Consider the following 25612-nt stretch of genomic DNA (forward strand, 5'->3'; position numbering starts at 1 on the left):
GTCCTCCTCTCTTCGCTGGACCACTTGAAAAGGAACCGTGCGGCCTCCCAGCAACGAGGGCAAGGAGAGTCTTCTCACACCCCCCCCTCCCCTCTCTTCCCCTCGCCCTCTCCCAGAGGGAACATTACCCCCCCCCACTCCCAACCCCTCTCCTCCCCATATCTCGCGATTTTTTCTACATGTCGTCGCTGCCGCGGTGACCGGGGAGGTCAAGAAGGTGTCCTCCTATAAGTGATGGGCAACTCTACGTCTTCTGTGGCGCTGCCGGCGGCGCCGGTCAATTCGTTCCCGAGGCACCACCAGAGGTACCACGCGGCTCCGCCGCCCGTGGTGCCGCCGGCACCAGTCACCAAGGTGAGTGGAATTTTTGTCAGCAGTCTCGTCCGGTCATATTCAGCGGAGGGGATGAGTGCCGGCCGCGTTCCGTGCGGACGGCGACCGCAAGGACAGCGCCATTCATGTGTGCGCCCCGGCCCTCCCCCCCCTCTTCGACCCAAGACCATTCTCTACTATTTTGTCTCTTTCCTGGCTGTAATTGAAAACATGTATATTCAAACAATACTATTGTTATTCAATCATGTATACAAATGCACTTTAACTTTAACACAATAAATCCTGAGTTGGATTTTTACAGCAGAATTATTGCCGTAAAAATAGAGATAAAAATATTAAATTTTTTCGCTAAATTAGAAAAATGTTAAAAGAACCGTGCATCCAAGCATGAAAATGTATGGGCAGCATATGCGCAAAAATTACAGTGAACAATAAATGACCGATAAAATATTTAAAATTTTATTTAAAATTGGACTAAAAATGTGACGCTAGTATTAGTTTTTAGCTAATATTAATTTTCAGATAATATTCTCATGTGCGGTGAAGAATGGACTGCGATGTAATATTTCACTCTCGCCGAATTCCAATCAACCGAAGGATATTTTTTTCTATGCTGCGGGGCGGTTTTTCGACACGCTGTTTTTCGTTCGAGTTTCCTCTCGAACCAATTGAAGTGTGACCATCTAGGGATTTGGAGATGATTTGAAGCCACACTTTTATTTTTGAGTCACAGAGATCGCAGACGGTATGATATTTCAGTATGGCCACGAGGAATGGTCGACCGGCGAGAAAAATTTAATGCCCCGATCAATTCTATCACTTTTCTTCGGCGAAATAAATCAATTTAGTCCTATAATGTGGATTTCGGATCCCAACATTTTGGGAAACTTTAATATCGTGGGCATACTTCCCCTTTCGCGACTGGGTTCATCATCCTTGGTTTTGGGATTTTAAGGTCAATTTTTCCAGTTTTTAATACTCAGACCGATTTGAAAAATTCATTTTTTTCGGGGAAAAGGTGAATTTGAATGTCGTTAAGACACTCTCTATCTTCACACTTTCATCTTAACTGTAACCCAAAATATCATCAACGAAATAGAAACGGTGGATTTTATGAGTCTTAATATGAAAAATATTTAAGTAAATTCTCGATTTAAAAACTGCTAATCTACTAATCGTGGTGGAAAGTCATTCTATACGATATCAATCTCTTTATGGTAAAACGGAAGAGTCACTGTAATTGAAATGTTTGTGCCATTGCTGAATTTTCTCCTGAGGTGCACAAGTATTTGAATTCTTACGTGTCTTTGCTGTGCTTCTTCGCTTGAATCATGACGTCATTTTGGCGGCTAAGGCTTAAAAGGAGTACGCTTTGAACTCTCCACTAGGTCGGTCACTCTATTAAGGGTCGGTGTTTCGAAAGGAGTGAGATAATTGGTCGATGAGTGGTCACTTTGCCTAGTTCCACTTTTCTCTACTCAACCTGAGACTTCCATCTTATGATGTTTTTTTATGGGCAACTTCTGGGCGTGTGAAAGTTTAACTATTTAGCTCAAGATGATTCCATTTCATTACACTTACCAAGGAAGTTTTCGGGGTCGAGAAAAAAATCATTTGAAAAACCTGACAATTATTAATCGTCGCTTAATATTATACACATTCTCCTTCGTATTGTTAGGTGTGAAAAATATGCCTCGAATTTTTCATAGTCTTTCTAGAATCATAACCCGATCATTTATCCATCCATATCACATGGAGTTACTAACGTTACTTGATGCTCGAAACCTTTCATTGCATTCCCACTTTTCGGAATTTTCAGTAACACGTTTATTTATGGATTTTGGCCTCGGCGTGAAATTTCAACTTACTCTATTGTAGTTACTTGCAGCGGGGGTAAAATGAATAAAAGAAAATGAAAAACTTGCTTCCCCTGATTTTCGTCGATCATCCCATTGTAGAAAACGTGATTCAATGGCAGGAATTATTTTATGGGTATGTTTTTGCATCGATATATAACACTGAAATTTTTCGTCAATTTCTATTTGTTCCAGCCTATTTTAAAGGTTTGCATATAGCCAGTAGTGAAAAAATAGTTGTTGAATTATATATAATAATTGATGGATTGGAAACTTGCACTAAAGAAATGATTATGCAATAATGTTATTGGGAATTTCCGCCACATAACTACCTATCATCCATCGTAGGTACTTTCATGTTACTCGTCCGTGATAATACTTAATATATTTGCATAAAACATTTATTTGGCTTTACACGAGTTCGCACATTTGTGCACTGAGCACTGCACACATTTATGAAACCTTTTCTCTTATTGGCACAGGAATCTCAAATACATAAGAGGTATTAATAATGCGAATAGAAAACCAATTTTACCATTTGACTCAGATGAACGTATATTTAAATGTTTTTCATGGACCAATGTGGCAATATTATGAACTATAAGCAGAGTTTTAATGCAATATTTCGTTCCTGGAATAGGATAAATGGTATTATATCCTATTTGTATGCGTTTTATTGCACCTGACATGATTAAATGTTAAAATTGATTAAAATATGTCACTTACCTGTACATGCATCTATTGTGTGTTTACAAATATTCCTATCTAAATCTTGTACATTTTGTTCATTCTACAAGCACATCGAACGCTTTTGGAAATCCAATTACTAAAGTACAATAGAGGATTTATTTCCCTCCTCGTATATATCCAAACACTTTTTGTGGTAAGGGTAAAAAAGAAACTTTACACTTCCACAATAAAGATTTAATATTTCACGACCATGGTTTCGATGCTGTGCAACATCATCAGGTAACATACATCAACATATTTTCAACTTAGGAACCAGACTGTATAAGTTGAAAATATGTTGATGTATGTTACCTAATGATGATGCACAGCATCGAAACCATGGTCGTGAAATATTAAAACTTTGGAAATGTGACAGCGTGAAGGTTCTTTTTTACCTTCATCATGAAGAAATTCCACATAGTTAAAACCTCAAACTGTTACTTTTAGTGGTCATTTAATGGAGAAGAGATTACAAAGCCAGTCAAATGCGGTCAGAATTTAGGTATTTTGCTCAGAAAGTTTGGGGAAATACTAAAATTTAAAATAAGAAAGAACCAAACAAAGGTAGGATAATATTATATCTTATATCTAATCTAAGGAATTCCTATATATGTCACGGCGATCGGTCAGTTCGAAGTGAGATTGGTGCTCCCAAAAAACTATGATGAAAAGAGCTGAAGAAAATAAGCCAATCCTCCACTTAATTCAACCAATTACTGGAGTTATTCTTGCCAAAGCCCGGATAATTATTGGGCCAATTCACGATAGCCATGCTTCTTTAATCTACGCACTCGATTCTATGAGAACTCATTTTATGAAAGCAGTGGAAGCAAACTCCGGAGATACTCTCATCCACTTCGATGTTCTTGCAAATTCAATAGAAGCCCCGCGTTGCTTATGGTTGTTTCCAACTCTCTCCTCGCAGGAACAGAACCACAAAGAAGGGGACGTGACGGTGCAATCTTAGAGGGCACGAGAAGGAAACTTTTCTCGCAAATCAGTATTTCATTACAAGGAATTTCTTTTAAACTACATGTTTTTTTCTTATGCTAATGGCAATTTAGCAAGTAATATTAATAGCTAGAATTTGGCAGATGTGTGTTGAGGGTATTTTAAAACGGGAAAGTTAATGGTGTATTCCCTCAGAAGTAAAAGTGGTGACTTCTAGTGAAAAAGATTACATTTTAGAGATTTCTCAACTCGTCCACAACGTGTTTGACGAATATGGGTAAATATTCCCCTTGCCACGACCCCCCAATCCCTCGTTGGATCCACCCCTGGACAAGGAGGAGGTGTTACAGCCATAAAGTAGGCACCAAACAACGTTCGCTTGGGCAAAAACTTATGCAACACGATTTGCATCTACGCGTTAAATCGCGACACGGGCGATTCGTTACCGGCGTGATCCGAAAAGGTAACGTGGCACGTACGCACGCCGTTCGGACTCTGGGAAAGGAGCGGAGGGCGTACGCATAGCGGACAAATCGATCCTATCTCGGCTTATGGCATTCCCTCGTCCGAGCCACCATTACGCGCGCCTTATTCATGACCCCCTCCCCCCTAACCACCAGCCTCCAACCTCCAAACCGATGGAATCTGCGCGTGCTCGAATTCGGCGCGATTTTCTCCGCAGATATCCGAGTTTATATCAAGTGGAAGAAGAAAGGAGTTTGTTGACCTATTTCGAGAGCCGCTCGAGAGGCGAGAAAGGCGAGAATGCTATTTGAATGGAGGTGGAGGGAGAGGGTGGTGTCAGTGAGAGTCCCGAGTTCATTCATCCGAGTGAGAGTTTGCGACCAATCACTTGCTTGTTTTGTGTTTTTTTTGACAACTGTCAACTTTTGGCGCATTCTTACCATTTTGGAGTCACCCTGCGAGTTTAAAGTAAATCTTATTTTCTACCATTGAGATTTATACGCTCCCATTAGGTTAGGATGATCATATTTTTGCTGTTACTTTGTAAATACGGAAGACCTTTCTAATTATTTAAGTTACGCATTTAATTGTACAAATAATGCGCTTTAGTAATGGATATTAGCATTAACGCAATGAAGATCAAGATGGGATACCAGAACATAAAGGTTATCCTCGCTCCAATTAAATTATAATTGTGTCATTTAATTTTTCGCTTGTATACTTGAAAAAAATACTTTTAATCTTTATGAATGCTTAAACTATTGCAACTGTTTCACTGTGATCGAGGATTTTATATTCGTGCATTCGACTGGAGAGAGAGTTTTTCCCTGTTAGCTATTGGCCTAAAGTTTTTAAAATGGCAATGGGACTTGGTGATTCGTGACGTGATCGATTCGTACAATAGATGTGATATATTTGAAGGATTGTGCATGCTCCCTGTGCGTTTGACGCTGCAGGCAAAAGTAGTGCGATTAGGATCTAATTTATGTATGCCTCCGCATACACTTCGTACTGTAGCGCAGAACTTGTTTGAAGTGTGCGCCGAGGAAAAACTTCCACGCTTTCCATCGCTAAGTCTTGTTATTAGAGATGTGCTTCCCTTGTAATCAATTATCCCCAAAGCCTTTGACATTCGTTTTAAAATAGGGAAGTATCCCCCTTCTCTTGTAAAAAAAACTCTTCCTGGCAATCATGGTCCCACCCACAGAGGGCCGTTTATTGCATATCGTTAGTGTGATTGCAGAAGACGTTTTTACAATCGCAAAATATCGAAAAACCAATGGAAATTCATTGGAATTTTTCTTTAAGAGAGAGTTACGGAGTTAATAAGAACCTTTCACTTTATATTAATACGGAAATAAGTAATTTGTAAACATATTTAGCTACCAAAGAGAGAAATTATTTCATTTATCCATTTGATTTTACTAAATTTATTTATTTCACCTTAAAACTGTCTGCCAGGTTACGGTAGGTTTTAATCGACCCTGGTACTACACATTACTGTACTTCTAAGCCCTAAACAACATGACACAAAAATATCTCTGAACAGACGCTTGTCGATGTCTCTAATTATATTTTCATATACGTTTTATCCCAATCGATTACGACCTCTTTTTTCCATAAAAAAAATATTCATAAAAAATCATTTCACCTTAGCCCTGTCGCTTAAGTCAAATTATATCATTGAATTATGCTAATCAGGGGAACTTTTATGGTAAACGTCGTGGTAATCCTTTCCGAGCTGCATGGCTCCATATTCTTTTTTTTTTCAAAAGTGACGTGGCCTTCATGTGAGTGCTACAGCTCTCCTAAGTGGTCGAATTTTCAACTAGAGGTATTGAGAGTTTATTCCATACACCTTATGAATGCCTAATTTTTTCCATTAATTGAGGTTGAATTAATGCTTGGAAATAATGTTCGAATGCTTTTAATGAAGAATTTTATTCATCGGAGTTCCTGTAAAGTTCCAATAAACTGTAAATGATTTCATGAAGTCGATATAAGTGCATTATAAAAGGCGAGCGAGGAATTCACAAATGGAATAAATAAAAAATGACGAAAGAACAGGTAAGACACGTGCAATCACTTGTAGAAATTTTTTATGCATGAATTAACGCGTCAATCCATGAAAACTCATCCGTTATAAAATGCTTATACGTTTTTGGTATTTACGTTTGTCCGATAACTATACTAAATGGAAAGGAACTAAATGGACATATCAAATAAGCTTAGAAGTTATCATTGATCTCTGTGACATGACTAAGAATGGACAAGAATAACAAGCGCGTCGTTATTAACCGCGACTATTTGGAGCCTTAGATGATTCCGCGACGTAAAATGGACCTCAAAGCAGGTTCATTTCCATACGCATTGCTTATGTTCGGAAAAGTGCTAGTTAATCCAGTGTTCAACCTCTTCTAAATGTGCAAGGATGTTTCCATTTATCTATTTTTTTCGTCAGATGATGCTAAATGTTTTAGCTGGGACAATTCACCTCCAATGCCCGGACATTCGTGCTTAGGAAAGTCGTACCTCTGCCGCCAGTCGCGATCTATTTGAGTCCCAAATCGCTCGAGACATTTGCGTTCAACTCTCGAAGCTTTATGTCAAAATTTGATTTGCCAATGATTTTGGATACATCCGCGTGAATTAATGTTGATAATATATGATCATTCTCCCCATCCCTCATCTCACCCTTCTTCTTCTCCATTTGATATCGTTGGCCTTTGAAATTCCTCCAAAAATAATATTCCCATTTGGCCAAAATCAGTGGTCCTTTTCGACAAAAATATAACCGTTTAAAGTCAAATTATGTAAATATCATTGTAAGCGCTATTCAATTGTTATTGCCAGTCCGGGAAGCACATAAATCATGATCATATGCTGTGAGATGACGAATGGCTATATATGCTACAATGACATTACTTAAGAAAATTAATCTAGGAATGATCGATTTCAGTACTTCAAAGTGGGTGGTTTCAAAGGAGGCGTAAGTAGAGTAATTACTTTCCCTCGACATACAGCTTCTTCACACAAAAATTTGCTCTTTAAATGAGCGTCTTTCCTGTCGAGTGTGTTAAGATTTTATTGTACTATATCAGTAATTATTTTCACAATATGTTCACCACTAACATTCATCAATTATATTATTCCATAACTTCGACATTTGTGTTCATCGATTTTTCCCCTTCGACTATGATTTTAATTTGCCACCTAAAATGGCTGCACCACTCGGGTCAGTCGTCAGCACTGTGGTTCAGATGCTGTTCCCGCTCTTTTGTATCCAAAGCTTCGGCCTAAATGGTGAATCGATAGGAGGAATCCTCATTGTTTCAACCGATTTGGAAAATAAGGGTTATTGAAACGCGCAAGCCATTACACCCTTCCAGCTTTTTGTTCATAAAAATGATAAAACTACTGGGAAACCGTAAGAAAGGAAATAAGTTGAAGACGATTGATGTCCATGCTTGGTACAAGTGATGTATAACAACGCGACGTGAAATATTTTTCATAGGCATTAAAAGTCTCTCCTCTTATAATGCAACAATTTTAAGGTGTAGAAGTCATTCGCCTTGGCCGGGATTCGTACTCGTATCCCTCGATATCCGGCGGAGTGCTTTAGCCCGTTAAGCTACCGAGGCGTCCTTTTGCACTCCGAAATGTTTACTCTATCACACTCTTAACCAGTTTATGCATTTAGATCGCATAATAAATATGAATGAAGAAAAATAGGATATAAAAGACAATTGAGTTTGACAACTCTTTATAGACCAAACATTTTTCCCAAAAGTATTCTTTTTATATAGCCAATCGATGTTTGTCCGTCGCCTCTAAACTTGAATGCTTTTTGCCATGGCGTTTGGCAACTGTTAATTTGTTTAAACTTTAATTCAACTGCTGTAACGTGCTATTTTCCTATTTTTCATAACAAATAGCCCTACTCCTCCCAGCCTATTTATCGCTGATGATGGCTCGGTGGGTACAGAGTTCGGCAGCTGACCTGAGGCTCCATAGTTCGAGTCCCGAGTGATGCCTCAGGTGTTCGTTGAATGAAATAAACTTTCCAAAGTGGAGCTAGTGAGAGGCTCAGATCCACGCCACATGTTCAAGCTTTTATGGCCCACCTCCTCTGCATACTAGGCACTTGCCCTTGGTCCTGACCATTTCCACCAAATGCCCACGCTGACTCTGGAATGCCCACGCCCGAGAGCCTTTATATGGTCCCGACGATAATGTGAGTTCGGCGTTCCTTCCTTTTTGTTGTTCCCATACTCCCTTTCGAAATCGAAAATGTTTTTTTTCATTCCGTCGAGTCAGGCGCCAGCACAGGATTTTCTTCGAGTGAAGGTTACTCTCAATGGTTGGGTGTTTCATGCTTAATGGCAGGTGAGTTTGAATGTATGGGACCTCTCATGAAAAATGAGGCCTCTTACTTTACGCATTCCCTTTCACTACATCTCCTGCTGGACATTAATAGCTATATACAAGCATAACTTGAATGCCGATCCGCTCACCAAATTTGTTTTTCTCAGTACCATTAGCGAGGTGCGTGGCTGTTTTGAATTTTTTAGCATTTGGCAGTGCGGGGTTAGAGAAGCAAAGACTGGCGTGTGCAGTCTTGTGTTGGGAATTGGAATGGTTTTGGAACTAACCAGAATAAAAATATGCGAAGGGCAAATCAATAGTCACGCTTAAACCATTGTACGATATTGATAAAAGATAATATATTTAATTTATCAAAAGAGTCAAATGTTTTAATGACCTTTAAAATTATAATTATGCAATTGGACTAGATAATCGTGTTTTGTATTTCATTACTCATATGCAACTCTCAAATCATAGATTTCCCACAATCCCGTGGTATTGTTACTTGCAAAATGAAGACTACTTATTGCATTGAACTGTCCAAAATATATTTGGTGACTATGGTGATAATGTATAAAGCAGTCTCCATTTAAACTGGAGATTGGAGTATTGGTGACATTGTGTTGATACGTGTCGAAAAATAAAATTTTACATTGGGTTACACAAGGTAATTTATAATTCTCAGCAACGTATAAATTCCACCAATGTACGCTGAGTACTGTTTCTTTCACGATAGTTTCAATTTTAGGCCTTAATTATGTACCATTCGATACATACTTCCCCTGGCTTTGCTTCGTGAAATTATAATACTGATAGAAATTCACCGTGTATATTTTTATGTGAAAAATGATATGCAACTTTAACCATGTAAAGAGGCGTTAAAGTGTATTCGAATGTTCGCCCAATTGCAATAATATTAGGCAGACGTATTGTCTCTGGCCAATGATAATGAATTGGATAGAGACGAGGAGTGGGATGGAGGAAGGGTGAGGATTAAAGAGGGGAAATGATAACTCAGGGAACTCGATCGCTCGCCTCGCCTCTATGGGCGTATGGAAGACCAGCTGGATGTTGGTGACACTTTCATTGAATTACGAGATGGCCATAGGGTCACAGTAGTCATCGGGGTAGGGACACGGTGTGGTGGAAGGTTAGGGTAGGTCGTGCTGGAAAAAAGGTATTCAAAGAAGGATCAAAGGAAAAGGGGAAGTTGCAACGCTGTTTCGACGGCAAGGCCATCTTCGACAGGCAAATTGTGATTCCCGATTAAATGTATTACAGGTGGAGGGGAAGAAAGGCGGAAAGGGAAAAGGTTGGGAAGAGGCGTGAATTAAATCCGAGAGTATCATTGGTAAAAGGGGAGCAGGCAATGGGATAAAGGTCCTAATTCAAACTATTGTCGGATTTGAGGACGCAAATGCGTTTTTAGTGGTCAAGGAGATAGTCCGGAGAGCTTTATGGAGATGTAAGTCTGCAGTAGCTATGAAGTGCTTGGTTTTTAATACATGTTTGGAGATGCTGGATGCTTAAGATCTATTAAATTTGAGGTGCGCTAAATGTTCCTTGAGTCTGATGAGGTGTTGGTGTTTTCTTGGTTCGGTACGTACAAATTTTTGCAAGGTGGCGCATTGAATTTCATGTCAATCGGATTTCCGAACGATTTGAGAGGGCACTATCTTTGGCAAGGTAAAGAAAGCTTTTAATTTTAATGTATTTAATAAATGAATCGATATTTCGTGTTGTTTAAAAGTAAAAGGAAAGCCATCCATTGGTTTTAGACGGATAAAAAGAACATGCAACATACGAGACATGACTTCCTCGCTGACCTCAATAATGTCTCTCCATCCATTTCCTTCCCCATAGAAACAGCATCCAACAATTCCCTACCTTTCCATCATCCCACCCCTTATCCCTCCCCATTTCACTATCTCTGAACATCGACAACGCTTATAACTTATATCATGTTAAAAGATGTCATGCATTGAAAAAAATGAAATTGTATCTCTAACATGACATTTTGTGTATTGCTCCTATTGTGTATAGTACATTCTCAGGCATGATATATTGTTCATCCAGTCGCAGGCGTTTAAGATGCATAGTTCAGTATGTTTCACCATAGTCCATATTCCTGAGATCCCATAAATCAGTGTATATGTAAGCAATTATAACTTATCTTTAGTCTGATGAATGGTTTCCCAAATGGACCTCATCAGTGGCAGTTGGGTCGATGCTCGATTATATCTCCGACGCGGAGCGCACCATTGGTGAAAGCGAGTTTTGATCGCTCGTCGCCCTTACTCGACGAATCCCGGTGCCCACAGGTGCTCCCCGTCCCGGCACTACCCGACCAGCGCGCCCTGCTGAGGTCCACCCAGAATGGAGCCATCCTGCACCAAGGGGGTACCATCAGTGGGCGGCGTTTCTCCATCGGGTCCCTCCACGCGGCCAAGGAGCAGTTGCCTTCCTTGGACGAGGACCTGGGGTCGCCGCATCACCGCCGCCGCAACACCATGGGGTCCACGGGTTCTAAAGGCTCCAAGGGTGCACCAGGAGAAACTAGGGGGCAAAAGAGTTATTTGGAGCTTTCGGATGGGGTGAGTTCCGTCTCTTCTCTGTTTCCTTCTTCTGCATCAGTAACGCTCTGCGGTACAGGTGACCGATTTAGTTAAAGAGTCTCTTTCAATCACTCTCTTTAATTAATTCTGCATAATTTATTAATCTCTTTGTTCCAGGATTTCAAATAATCTCAGTATCATGAATTATTTGATTTAAGACTTCAAAGAATGATCCTGATTTTGTAGGGAAATTTTCAGACTGCCTTTGAAACTCAAGTAACACGATGCAAATGCCCTAGTTATTTAGTATACTTTTTTTCTTTACGAGAAAATCATCACTCCTAAATCAGGCTGATTGAACTTCATGTATATTTAACAGAGATTGATTAGAATTTTCTGCCGCAAAAGGGGAATGTATTCTTTCGAGTCGGATCTATCTACTCCTTGCAGCTCATAGTTGAAGGTAGAGCCTTGTCTTTTTCCTAATCGATAATTTTCCTAACTTTTAATTGCGTCCGGAATCTGCATAGTCAACCCTGGAAAGGATATTGAAAGAACATGACTATCAGAGGTTACAGATCGATAAAATATGATTGAGAAAGTCTCTTAAAAACAAAACATTTCCACCTGGTCAACATGAGAAATTTGAAGCGCTGTTGCTCTCATAACTACTAGACATTCTGTATGCTGCCTTCAAATAACGTCATTTAAAATCGAAGCGGTGGGATTTCACTAGTCACCAAAACTACTCGTATGTAAGAAGCCGAATGGTGGTAAAGGGAAAGAAATTGAAGCCCTAACCTGTATAAAATACGCACGCCGCACGGCTTAGCTCTACCCTCGCCAATCATCATCGAGATGGAATTCTGCGAAGGAGTGGCTGCAATTCAAAGAGCCAGTGCTTATTGGGCTGCTCGTGATTTCAATCATTCAAAATATGCGGTCAGAAACGCAATTTCACCCCCGCCCTCAATTAATTTCTGGATAATCCAGCGGGTGCTTAGAATGTCCAAATGAATGCTGATACTTTGTAAAGTAATATTTATCGTTCGAAGATTGAGTTGGTCAGGATAAACGATAAATGTCCCATTAATCGAAAACATTCTAAAAGTGGATGAATTAAATGAACTAAATTTAATTTTTTAAAATAATTTACACGGATTAACATCGTAGTTTAGTTCTCTACCATCAACTAGCCGGAAATCGAAAGATTATTTCGTTTTTAAATGAAGTGAATGCAAGATGCAAACGAGAAATTACTATGTCGTAACGATGGCTTTTGTCTATAATTTTATTTCGCTTCTTGTCCTCGGCTGCAGTTAAGTATTTTTTACGGTTTAATCATTCAAGACAAGAATATTCACATTCAGTATTGATTACACTTTTAATTGTGATAGCTGTGAATGAGGGAAGTATCCTGCCTGCCCATTTCCTCTGGGGTCTGTTTAGGTTATAATTACACCGTAGTTAGGAAGAAATAAACAGAGAAAGGAGAAAGCCCCCGTTTTTCCGTTGGCCTGAATTTATGAAAGGCCCCGTCAAAATTCCCCCGGATTAATGAAGCAGCTACGGTAGCAGAATTTTCTCTCGAGTGTTTGTCATGGCACCTTCAAGAAAAATCATCCGTCGTGAAATGTTACTGTGTGCGCGTGAAGCCAGTGAATTTCCGTCGAAGGCAATAAATTTGATAATTCAAAGAAACCCTCATGCCTCATTTTGTGACTGTTATCATGGACATTCTGTGTGTCTGAGTTGGAGTATTTGTTTTTGATACAATTCTAAAGGAGGCAGAAATGTACCTTTAAATCTCGGAGTAGTCAGTTGAACTATTAGCGATAACTATGAACTGGTTAATTACCGAACGACGTAGATCTATTGGGTGTGCAGTCTAATCCTTTTGATTATTTGGACTTTGAACAACTGAATTTAGAGATTTCAAAGGGCTATCTCGTATCAGAATCGAATTTATTACGTCATAGAATATATAGCCCGTATACACACACCTGTGGGAGAGAATTTATTCGGTGATTATCCCTCCTTTAAAGGGAATATCTTAAGGTGATACCAATAGTTATCCAAAGTATTTTTATTTTAAATTTTGGATAGGGTTTCTATTTTAGGCATTTTTTAGTGGGGATAGTTATTAAAAATTAAGGCAGTCCGAGATCCGAGGCCGTATCTTGCGAGGAGAAAAGCGAAGGCAAGAGAATTATGTTTAACCTCAAAAATCTACATCTGTCATACGAGGAACGTGAACCCGGGTCCTCCATCAGACGCCCTATTGCCCGTCAGTTCCGTCTGGTACTTTCGAGCACCGCGGCAGGGTCGTCCTAATTTCGGATCGTTCCTTGCCATCCGCAGTCGCCGGACGTCAAGAGACGACACCAGAGGAAGCAGCAGCAGTTCTACGGCAGCGAACCGGACCTCCGTGCCCCCATCCCGTCCCACCAACAGATCCACCACCACCAGCAGATGAGCCGCCCCCCGCGGATGCGCAAGAAGTACAAGGCGCCCGCCCCGCCCCCAGCCCACCTCACGGACGGCAAGGGTGACGCCAGGGACTCCCCTCAAAGGGCCCGTCTCTTCCGCACCCGGGCGGAGACTTCGCAGATGAACTCCGCGTCATCCCGCGGTGTCCTACAGGAGGTGCCGGCCAACTGCCAGCCGAGCGCTGAGAGACTGTCGCGGAGGGACGCGGGCCGTAGGGTGGCGGCGGCGGAGGCGCGCTCGGCCTCCCCGGTCGCCGCCGCCGCCCCCCCAGGAAGGAGGCGGAGGGACCCTTCTGCTGATGAGCCGGGGGCCCGCAGCAGCAGGAGAGATGGGGAGAGGGCGGGGGGCGCTGGCGGGAAGAGGAGAGAGGGGGGACACCCACAGGGCACTAAGTGGCTCTCCAGCCCAGAGTTCCAGGTAAAAGACAAAAGACTGGAGGAGGCACACACGACGAACATGCGCTTGTATGCCAGTCGGAGGGTATAGTTCCCATTCAACCTGCTGTCCACTGAAACTCTTAATGTTAGCAAAGTTAAATGTTAGGGAGACGATTTTATGAAACCATGGTTTCATTAAATTATCTTGTGGATTTGCTGCATTTCCTTTACACTTTTCATACAGTAATTCCGAGTAAAGCCTTAGACAGCCGGTATACATACGAGTAGATGAATGATGTAGAAGTACTTGAGCGAGCAATATAACGCTTGGACGGCACAATAGGAGATTAAAAATATACAGATATATGTAGTCCAAGTGTCCAAGTTCCTCAAACTCCTCCAACGAGGTTATCCTGAATCTCTCCTAAACAAAAGAATCCGAAGACATTCTTACACTCCCAAGCCTTCCTCCACCGCAGAAACCCAACCTCTTTTAATTTATACCGCATTCTTCCCTGGCCTAGAGTCTCTGAGATTAATCCTAAAAAACCTCTACCCTATTCTCAAAAACCACTACTCCACCACCAACCTTTTTAACTAATGTCCCTCAGTTACCTCCAAATGCCCCGCAAACTTAGAAGATCTCAAATCAACCCATCCACTCCTTAAATTCCCGTCCCATCCCAAAGCCCCTCTCATGCCCTCCAACAAACCTAGATGCAAAGCTTGTCCTATTTTCAAATCCTAAATCCCATTTCTCTCCCACCCGCTTTTTAACTCTCTCCCACAAAGTCCCTACTCCTTTTGTACTTCCAGCAATGTAGTTTACCATCTGAAGTGTCAACTAAACCCTGCCCCCTATATTGGATAATGTACCACACCCCTAAATATTAGAATCAATGACCACCGGGCCTCATGCAAGAATTCTTCCTTGATTGGGATACTCCCAATCCCAAAACACGCCTCTGAAAATGACACTCCCTTTGAAATACTAGAGTGTCTCCATTCTAGCATTCCCCCCACCCCTTGACCCTCCATCCAAATTCAAAACAATAGAACAGGCATTTATCTGGCTCCTTGATTCCTGGAATTAGCCAGGCATTGATATCAGACACTAATTGCCCCTATCTCTATAGTTTTCATCCCCCTTCTGCACCTAAAACCTTACATATAAATCCCACCTTCCCCTCCCAACTCTTCCCCACCCAAACCTTTCCCCACCTTCCCCATCTCTCCAGCATCCTCGTCCCCTCCTGCTGAAACCCTCTCCTCAATTCATTCTCTCCCTTGAGAAAGGTGGTATCGCCACCAAAAATTCAGAATACATATGAGTTTCTTTTTTGTGTGTTTCTGTGTCTTTGTTTTTATTCACTTGTGCTATCTTGGTGCACATTATATATATATATATAATATATATTGGTGCACATTATATATATATATATATATATATATATATATATATATATACATTCAAACACGAAATCCCGCCAAACGGCGAATAAATACTCATATATACAGAAACAGATATAAGGAAAAGGGATAGGAACACATATAAAGGACGAACACAATAGAGGTGGGGAAGGCGGAATCGAACGGATCACAAGAGTAAAAATATTTCCTCAACCGGGACTCGAACACCGGATCTTTCCACTTGCCGGGCGGATGCTCTTAACCACTTGAGCTATCGAGGATAGTCAATTTACCCTGAGATCCGTGGGTCTAATATGTCGCCAAGCGCCCCGATTCTTTCAGCCAAGAGATGGCGTCAGGGGGCTGTTTCACCCACCAAAGGAGAAATAGACAATACACAAGGAAAGGAAAGGACAGTGGGTTAGAATTCATACAACATCATACAGGAAAGGAACAGTGCGTTTCGTGGCACGCATAGCCAGAAGAAAGAGATGAGCCATATATATATATATATATATATATATATGTATAGCTGGTATAGTATATGAAGACATAAGCTCAGAATAAGTTCAGCTTGGTCATAATCCTGAGAAAATGAGTTCAGAATCTCTTTGTTCATTCAATTTGCTGAGAAAGTGATATATCATTCATGTCAAATTACTCCAAAGCACATTTTCCTTTTCATGGGCTTCAGTTTCTTTGGGAATTGCTAAAAAAGATGGGGTGAGTAAGAGCTGAGTCATTGGATGCAGCAAGAATGGATTAATTATTGTGATATATGAATTTAAAGATATATACTAATCATGGGTTTTTTGGTACCCAATCCAAAAAGGGAAAAACACATTGCGGTAAAACATTATTTTGTACCCTTTTTTGGGTGATAGTTGAAAATCTATGGTAAAATCACGGACTGAGTTATAGAAAATTTTATTTGCTCATGTAAATACTGTTCTTCACCCTTTTAGTCCCCAGCTATAATATTTATCCAACAGAGAGTACCTCCCTAACCATTAATACCTATTTTACAGTGTCATAATTTTCAAAAGTTTGTAGGCAGTCAGCAGCATGGTTAAAATATGGTTATGGTAAACTTTTGCTATGCTGGTATTCGGTTAACAGCAGGCACTTGGGATGCAATAGTTGTACATTACTCTGAGAGGCTTAAGAAACAACCGGACTCTGAATGCCAATTGAGATATTTCTTACAACAAATGCAGTCAAGTGGGATGCAATTTTCAAAATATCAGCATATGCTTCTGCTGTTATAAGCACATGTAAATTTTTCTGCTGCTTATTTGATAAGGAAATAAGTTCTTAATCTGTCTTTTATTCCCTCCTTTTAGGCTGAACTTCTTCGAGTGACTCTGGACAGAGGGATAAGGAAAGCAAAACATGATCCAACCAATTCTGGTGTGAGAAGTAGAGAAAGTAGTGGGAACAGAGAGGCAGCTAGGGTAGGAACAAACAAGGATCTAAAGCCATCTGAAACAAAGGCCCATGAGAAGTTGGATCAAGAGTCTAGGATGCCAAAAAGTCAGCCTGAGAGGACAAAAGAGTATGTTATTCATCAATTCAAGGATATATAAAAGTCATATATTTTGTTCTCTCATTAACCATACTCAAACATTCTCAAGAGAAAGCTCAACTTACTTAAATAGCATTTTTATTTATTTAACCTATTTTTTAATTAACATATGATAAAATGCCCTTACTTGTAATAAAATAACCATTTAAAAATGTTACTAAACAAGGTTGTGACTAAAATAATTTGATCATGCTGTAATAATTTAAACGCTCAATAAAATATTAAATAACTTTAAGTATTCTCTTTGTTTGTTGGACCTGTATCTTTGATAAATACCTACTACAAGATTTATACGGACCTGGACTGATGACATTACTGCTGTACCATCTTTTTAGTTTATAGTGTGGGACTGAGTCACTTCAGAACTAGGATGCTGATGATTGACAATGACGTAAGAAGTTTCATGTATTACATGCACTTTGGCTTCTCTTTCAAAGATGTTCCACTTAAAATTTAAAAAACTTAAGGATAAATTTCCAGGTGTAATAGGTATTCTAAAGTAGTTTTCATTGAATCAATGTGGTGGCATTAGGATGGTTATTCTGCTTGCTTCCTTAGATCCAGGGTATTAAACACTCAAAGTCCCTACCTATCTACCTATCTCATAAGTGAATGATGGCATCGGTACCATGCATATAGATTCATGCACAATAATGAAAACTTTATATGAATTATTCTGTTGAAACATAATCATTGTTTTAAAACTATTAATCAGTTTTGAACAACTGTAAATAACACATTCTTTATACATTCAATTATTTCTGGCTCAACTTTGTGGAAGTTAATGTTCATTAAATGAGAATTCAATGTATTTTTCCTCTGTTTTTCACTGTTTCCACTGTAAGAACAGTGAAAAAATACATTGTGTTCTTCATTTAATGAACACTTTCTTTTGTAACAGGCCGTTCCTCAATGTTTCCCAGACATAAGTTGACAGTGCGACTGATCTGCATGTATACATAATGGACTCATGACTTAATTATAAAGTTTAACCATTGCTATTCTTCACATCAAATGTAAAAACTGTGTATTTCTTCTATCTATATTAGATTTGGTCCATTTCAAGCTTTTTTATTCTTTCGTCACTTTGAATAAATGTTTCTCAAATTGGTATCTATAACAAATTGTATCATAAAATGGGTAACTACAACCAATTTTCTGTCAAACCTTTGTGTTTTGAGGTGTGTAATTTAAGCTCTTATGCATTCCTTTCCTTTGAAAGATGAAATATGCTTTTTTTTTGTAATCAAAGGAGTAGGAAAATAACAAATAATTTATATTCAATACATATATTGGTTGAGTTTTTCAGACTATTTCCTGATTATTATTTTCCAAATCAGTGACAGCTGGTCATAATCATGTGTAGCATTTTTTAGTTGATTTAAAAAAATAATTCTAGCTCCTCTGCTTTATTGTTATCATTAACGCCAATATGCAAACATTTTTAGCAGAAACACACCTAATAGAGTTCTGACTTTTTCCAGGAATTCATCAGCTCCCGCTCCCACTCCTTTTTACTTTGGAATGGAAGGAGATATAGAGGATGAAATGAAGACGAAGGCCATGAGTGAGGAGAGGGACAAAGTAGAGAAATTTGCCGAGCGAGTGAGGCAAATGCGAATGGAAGAGGTTCTCACCGAGGAGGTGGAGTGGCAAAGGAGGTCGGACGACGAAGAGGAAGAGGAATCCGGGATCGACCTCTGCTTGCGCCCCACCTTGCCCAAGAAGCAACCCCAAGTGCCAAGGTTCTCCCCCATCGCCGCCTGGAGACTTCTGGGTAGCCCGGTAATGATGCACTCGCCGGAACCGAGCATTGTGCTGACCGACAGCCTCCTCCCTGAGAAAGTCCCGGCCATGGGCGGCTCGAGAGTCATCGAAATGGAGCCGAGGGGGGAGAAGTCGGCCGACTCGGGCATCTCGGGAGACGCGAGCCCCGGGCCCGGCGTACCGATCCTCAGGGGCGCGCCTCCCTCGCCTACGGTGTGGACACCCCAGCAGGACCTCGCCGAGGAGGAATCCTCCTCCGAGGACGGCCCCATCAACGTCCCGCACCCTCCCCACGTGCTCTACCTTTCCCTCTCCCTCCCGCGTGCCACGGACGGCTCCATGTGGCGCTCCCCCTACACGAGGGGCCGGGAGTCGAGCCTCGACAAGCTCAAACGGTCCGTGTCCGGGGCGATATTCGGCAAGGCGGGTGGTTCGGACGAGTGGCACTCGGTCGGGGAGAGGCCCCTGGACGACAACTGGTCCCTGGGCCACTGTGGCGTGAAGAGGGATGGCGCCCAGCTGCCAGGGGGCGACGTCTCCGATTCCGGTTGCATGGGCAGGGTCATGTACCTTCCCCAAGGGCCCCTCTCGCCGTCCCACCGATCCCACAGCCTCGACCTCCTGGGCGGGGAAATATTGGGGGGCGGACGGGAGTTTCCCCCGAGGCAGAAGGAGGGCTGGGAGGACATCGCCATGCGGAGGGTCGAGGAGGACTTCGAGCGGGGGAGGGCGTTGGACCGTGCCAGGCTGAGGGTCCAGCTCCGCGCCCTCAACGAGTCCGAGAGGGAGGCGGACCGATCCGTAGGCTACGGGCCCTCGTCGCTACCCGCGGACGTGAGGTACGAACCGGACGGCGACGCCGCACCCCCGGCGTTCGAGAGAAGGCTCGACTCGGGCGATCGCCTCTCTTCCTCCCCGCCCCCCTCCTCCTCCTCTTCGCCCCTGCCCTCGTCTTCACCGTCGCCGTCGCCCGCCAGGAGGAGGCGGGGGACCACTTCGTCGTCGACCGCCCAGAAGATCACGAGGAGGGAATGGAGGAAGGATCCCAAGAGGGTGCCACCCCCCACGAGAGTCCTCTCCGAGTTTCGGCAACAGAGGCGGGATTACAGGGAACCACCCAAGGGTTCGGCCAACCCACCACCGCCAACTCACCAGCATATCAGGCATCCGAGTGTAGTTTGTGACATTCCTAAAACTGGGGATAAGAAACCTGAATCCAGCACCATCACACCCTCTGTGGAATCATCTTCTAAAAATGGTAAATTTATAATTACCAGGTCCACAGTTTTCTTGGAACTCCCTTAGTCTTACATTACATTCAAGGCTTGATGCATCATTATTTTTGTAAATGCTTAGGTTTCGACAGTTTAATACCTCATTACTTCATGCTATTAACAATAAGAACATGTGGTTTATTTTTTAAAGATGGACCCAGTACTAACATGAGCCCTATATTGAGTAAAAAGGATAATGGTCAACCAACTGCCCTTTTATATTTTGGGCCCAGAAAAACAAGGCATACAACATTCCTGAACAAGTTATCCTGCTCCACTTGATGTAAAATGCAATAAGGCAAAATATTTCTCTTTGATAGAAGACTATGGTCTATTCCTTTCCATTTAAGTATTTTTTAATTCCTTGAAAAATTCTTGTTTTAACCATAGCCAAGGACAATCAAGTAGGTGTAGAAAGACATATAATATGCTTTGAAAAATTACAGCGTAAAACAAGTAATGATAAGCAGTATCTTGAATGCATTTTCAATCCAAATTGTAATTTTAGATGTGCATACATGCATTTCATATTCAGGATAGGCGCTGTCATATATCCTGATTTTATCTTCTAAAATAAAGCACTATCCTTTACCAATGTCCTCCATGCTGCCGTATTCTGGCAGACTCTTTCACCATTGTCACATTAATGCCTTGTTTCTTCTGTGCTCATTGTTTCCTGAGACCTAAGTATTCCTTGTCTTGATGGCCTCTTCAGTGACATTCATGTATGACTTTCTCAGTGTGCCCCTTCCTCTGAAGTCATTGATCCTTCTCTCTCTCATATATATATATATATATATATATATATATATATATATATATATATATATATATATATATATATATATATATATATATATATATATATATATATATATATATATATATATATTTATACATTCAAGCACGAAATCCTGCCAAATGGCGAACAAATACTCATTTATATAGAAACAGTTATGAGGAAAAGGGATAGGAACACACATAAAAGACAAACACAGGAGAGGCGGAATCAAGCAGATCACCAATGTAAAAATATTTCCTAGACTGGGATTTGAATTCCGGATCTTTCCACTTGCCGGGTGGAGGCTCTTAACCGCTTGAGATATCCAGGAAACGTAATTTACACTGAGATCTGCAAAGCTTTACGCAACCAAGTGCCCCGATTCTTTGGCCAAGAGATGGCATTTGGAGATCAAAGGAGACCACCCACCCACCAAAGGAGAAATAGAAAACACACAAGAAGAAAGGATAGTAGTATAGCAATCATACAACATCATAAAGGATAAGAACAGTGTGTTTTGTGGCACACATAGCCAGAAAAAGAGACAAGCCACATTGGCCTAATCACATTCAAGCACGAAATCCCACCAAACGGTGAACAAATACTCATTTATACAGAAACAGATATAAGGAAAAGGGATATGTATATATATATATATATATATATATATATATATATATATATATATATATATATATATATATATATCCTAATCATGATCTGACTGTTATCCATTCTACTAATATGAAAAAAGCAGCAAATAATAATTATTTAATAGTTGTCAATAACCAGTGCATTTAATTTACATTCTTTTGTAACCCACTCACACCCTACCCTAACCTACTCCTAATTTTACTTGAAACATTCTTCAAGTATCCCATTCCTATTGTATTTATTCAACATTTACAGTTGTCCTTAAGCACCTCAGCTTTAATTTCATACAATAATGAGATGAAGTACATTTTTATGTACTGTAATTTTTGTATTGCTATGCAGCCCATCATTTTTTTGCATTCCAAACACAACCAACAACCTTTCTTCCAGCACATGCATGTTTTTAATCTCCTAATTATCATATCATATTTCAAAATTGTTCTGCTAATCTATTTCGCTTTTTAATGAGTTAAGTGCAAAACTGTTTAATTGCACAGGTAATTTTGATGCACATGATTACAAGGAACTTTTGGTATTTTAGCAATCTAGAATTTTTTAAATGATGATTTCCACAATTTTACATAATATACATTATAAAGGGAACATGATATTAGTATGCTTAATTAGACATAATTGACAATAGTTACAGAGAGGATTATGAATGGTGGAACATCAGGCCACACTTCTACAAAATCATCCAGTACAAAAACCCCATCTGATAATTACCGTAGAGATTTTGCCCATGGAAGCCTACCTGCACCAATGGATGCAGATTCATCTGGAGAGAAAAGGACCCAGAGAAACTCAAGGTAATTCTGAATCTTAACAAAGTTATTCAACTCACACTCTAGGTAATGCACTATCATATCTGAGGAATAGATGGGATATGGAGCACCCTGTTGGTGCAAACTCCATGTATGCCATTGCCAATGTTAGACAAGAGACCAATGGAATGAATAACTCTTTATCCAGCATGTTAATGGAATCAGTGTCACAATGTTTAATCAGCTCTTGTTCATTTAATAAAGGGATCACTGATACATGCATGAACGAGTAACTCTTCGTATTTGATTTTACAAAAAATGGGCCCACTGCCCATGTTCAATGCAATATACTAAGGGTAATTATTTCTAAACACATCTTTCAATTAAGAGTACTGAATTAAACTACTTTTCAATAATTTAATTTTTTCAGCGTCACAGAAATTATTTTGGAAAATAAATTTGTTTTGAATTTCATACTGGGTGCAAAACAGAAATTGATAGTCAAGGTCTCTTTCAAATGGTAAATTTTATTTATTGTTTAGAAAAAATCATTGACATAGTATATTATTATGGTTTGATGACTTCAGGTCACTGACACCTGTGGGGCGGAATGAAAATGAAGCACCAGACCGCAAAGCTAAGTCAAATGCATCATCTATCTCCAGTTTATGTTCTTTGGATGCAACCAGGAGGGGGAAACCTAATGCTGGAGGGAATTCACATGATGCCGTTTCCAGAGATGTGAGTGGGGTATGTTTAAATTGATGAATTTTTGTTATTACTATCTACCTATCATATGTGAATCATTGGGAAAAAAAATCCTTTTGTTTGTCTTAAAAATACAGTTAAAAATTTCCGTATTATTTTATTGAACTGATAAAATGGTGTCAAATTTAGTGGGCCAGATTCAGAATTTTAGGAAATATGTTTTAAGATAATTTTAAATCCTGTTATTTTCAGGGTTCAATTTATTTGGTCCCTTTATTTCAATATAATGTAATTTTATTTATTTATTATTACACAACTGAAAAGATAAGTGCATCTGATTCTGCCTTGGGATGTTTGTCAGTAGCTCTTAGTTACACAGACATTTCATGGCCTTTACATTATTGTTTTTGCCATTAACTTTTACCCTAGGCTAACTGACCCACAAAAGCCATTTTCTTATTAGGAGAGAAGTATCCTCAGATAGGTCAGTGTAGAAAATTAACCATGTTGGATGTTATTCAAAACTCCCAGGATGTAGGGCAAGGATTTTTACACATCCTGATATGACAAGGATTCTTTGCCTCTCTTGTTGTCAACCTTCGCAGATGCCAACTTAACGCATCTACTCTGAGAAATCCCAAATATGCATGTTTATGTACACTATTATGAGTGAGGTAGATTCTCACTAATCTATTTTAATATGTAGTGCTGTTTTTAAGTATTATTATTTTGTTGGCACTAGAATATAGCTTACAAACTTATGCACTTGAATCATTTCGTCATCATCATCTATCATTTCTTAATTGGGTTTTTTCCATGAATGTTCATTTTGATGCTGGATAAAGTACTGTATTTTCCCATTGATAACGCATGCGTTATCTATAGAAAAATGTTCAGATGATCGAAAAAATGACAATGCACGTTTTGCGATGAAAATTGAAAAAATCCAAACATAGACAAATTTTTACACAAACACATCCGATATGGACATATTATTACACACACTATATGTAATTTTTACGCACATATATAATGCTTTTACAGATGTGCGGCCTCTATACATGTTTAAGATAACTATAAAGCCCCGGGCATGTGGTATCTATGCAAATTCATGAGAACTACAAAGTTCTGGGTGTGCATTCTACATAAGGTGCATGTTATCTATGGGAAAATATGGTATATGCTACAAGAGTTTTTTTCTTCATTTGCTGAGTATTATCAAGACAAGAGGCAAGTTGATACCCTGGTAGCAAAGGCGAGGGAAAGTCCTTGATTCTCAAAAGTGCTATCTCCTTATAACCCAGTTGTCTTGCATTTTGAATTCAACTCAACACTTTATACCAGCCTGTCATACTAACCTACATACCTATCAAACTGGCCTATATGCCATTCAGCCTTGCCCTAGATAAAAGTCTTTCGCACAATTCTTTTGCTATTTCTTCTGCCAACTCACGCAATAAATAAATAAAATGTTTTCTGTCAAATAGGCCAGTTAATAATGCAGTGATAGTTGTTTGTTGCATGGTTGACAATATCAATTTTATCTAATTTTTTCAATGAATCTTTAATCTTTTTTTAGTTTAATTTAGCTAATTGTGAACAATATCCACTCATATACAAACAAAGTATGTGCTCACATATTGCTAATTCTTTTTATTTTAGGCTTCTTCAGACTCCAAAAGAAATCTGGAAAATAATGGCGCGAGCACAAGCGGACTAAGATCAAAAGCGCCTTTATTCACATCATTACAACCTTATACACCAGGTAAAGGCTATAGACCTATTAGTTTTAACCCAGGGAATCAAACACAAAAACTTGCTCAATCCGTCAGTTAGTGTCATCACATTTTTATGTCAAATAATTCCAATTTTGTAAGTATTGTAAGTACTAAATATGCAACTAAATATTGTATATGAATTCTTCATTTTGTATCCTTTAAAACTAATACTCTTGTGTAACAAATTGATTACATGCCATAAAATACCAACACATGCTTGGAGAAGGGGCAGATGAATTTTAGCGAGCTATATTATTGATCTTTTCCAGGCATAATAAATTTTAAAATTCTACAGCTCATAAAATGTACTTAAATTGTTAAAGATATGAGTTGTATATTAAGTTAGAATAGTGTTTTTATTTGCTCATTCAAGAAGAGTAGCCTGCTACTGGGTTGAAAAATTTTTTTAAAGTGTCAAAATTAATTCTAACTTGTGATTCCGCATGTATGTTGCTAAATTTTGTTCCCTAAAGAACTATATTTGCTCTGCTCGGGAGAATTTTGCATATACCTCATTTTAAATCACAGCCCTTTAACAAAATTTAATTGAGTTATGGAAGAAAAGTAAACAGGCATGAATAGACAGGTGCAATATCATATTGTAAGGCTACTCTTAATCGTTAATAGTCAATTTTCTTCTTTTTTGTGAATATTTTATTGTAATATAATTTTAATCTTGTGCAATATCATAGCGTTGTCATCATTAACAATGTTATTCCTGTTTATCAAAAATATGTTTGTAACAGAACAAAATTGTACCTACCCATATG

General features: G+C 39.6%; 1 protein-coding gene across 1 annotated transcript; it reads left to right on the plus strand.

Annotated features, from left to right (window-relative positions):
- Positions 1-234: 234 nt before the first annotated feature.
- On the plus strand, positions 235-25612 carry LOC139700355 (serine/arginine repetitive matrix protein 2-like). The gene is made up of 9 exons (XM_071598996.1): positions 235-354; positions 11021-11293; positions 13616-14083; positions 14129-14161; positions 16875-17086; positions 18601-20141; positions 22236-22401; positions 22944-23106; positions 24727-25612. The coding sequence occupies exons 1-9, from the start codon at positions 235-237 to the stop codon at positions 24898-24900; spliced, it is 3150 nt and encodes a 1049-aa protein (XP_071455097.1). The 3' UTR covers positions 24901-25612.

This window comes from Hetaerina americana, unplaced genomic scaffold (genome assembly GCF_022747635.1).
Source record: "Hetaerina americana unplaced genomic scaffold, ioHetAmer1.1.p SCAF_10, whole genome shotgun sequence".
Lineage (NCBI taxonomy): Eukaryota > Metazoa > Arthropoda > Insecta > Odonata > Calopterygidae > Hetaerina > Hetaerina americana.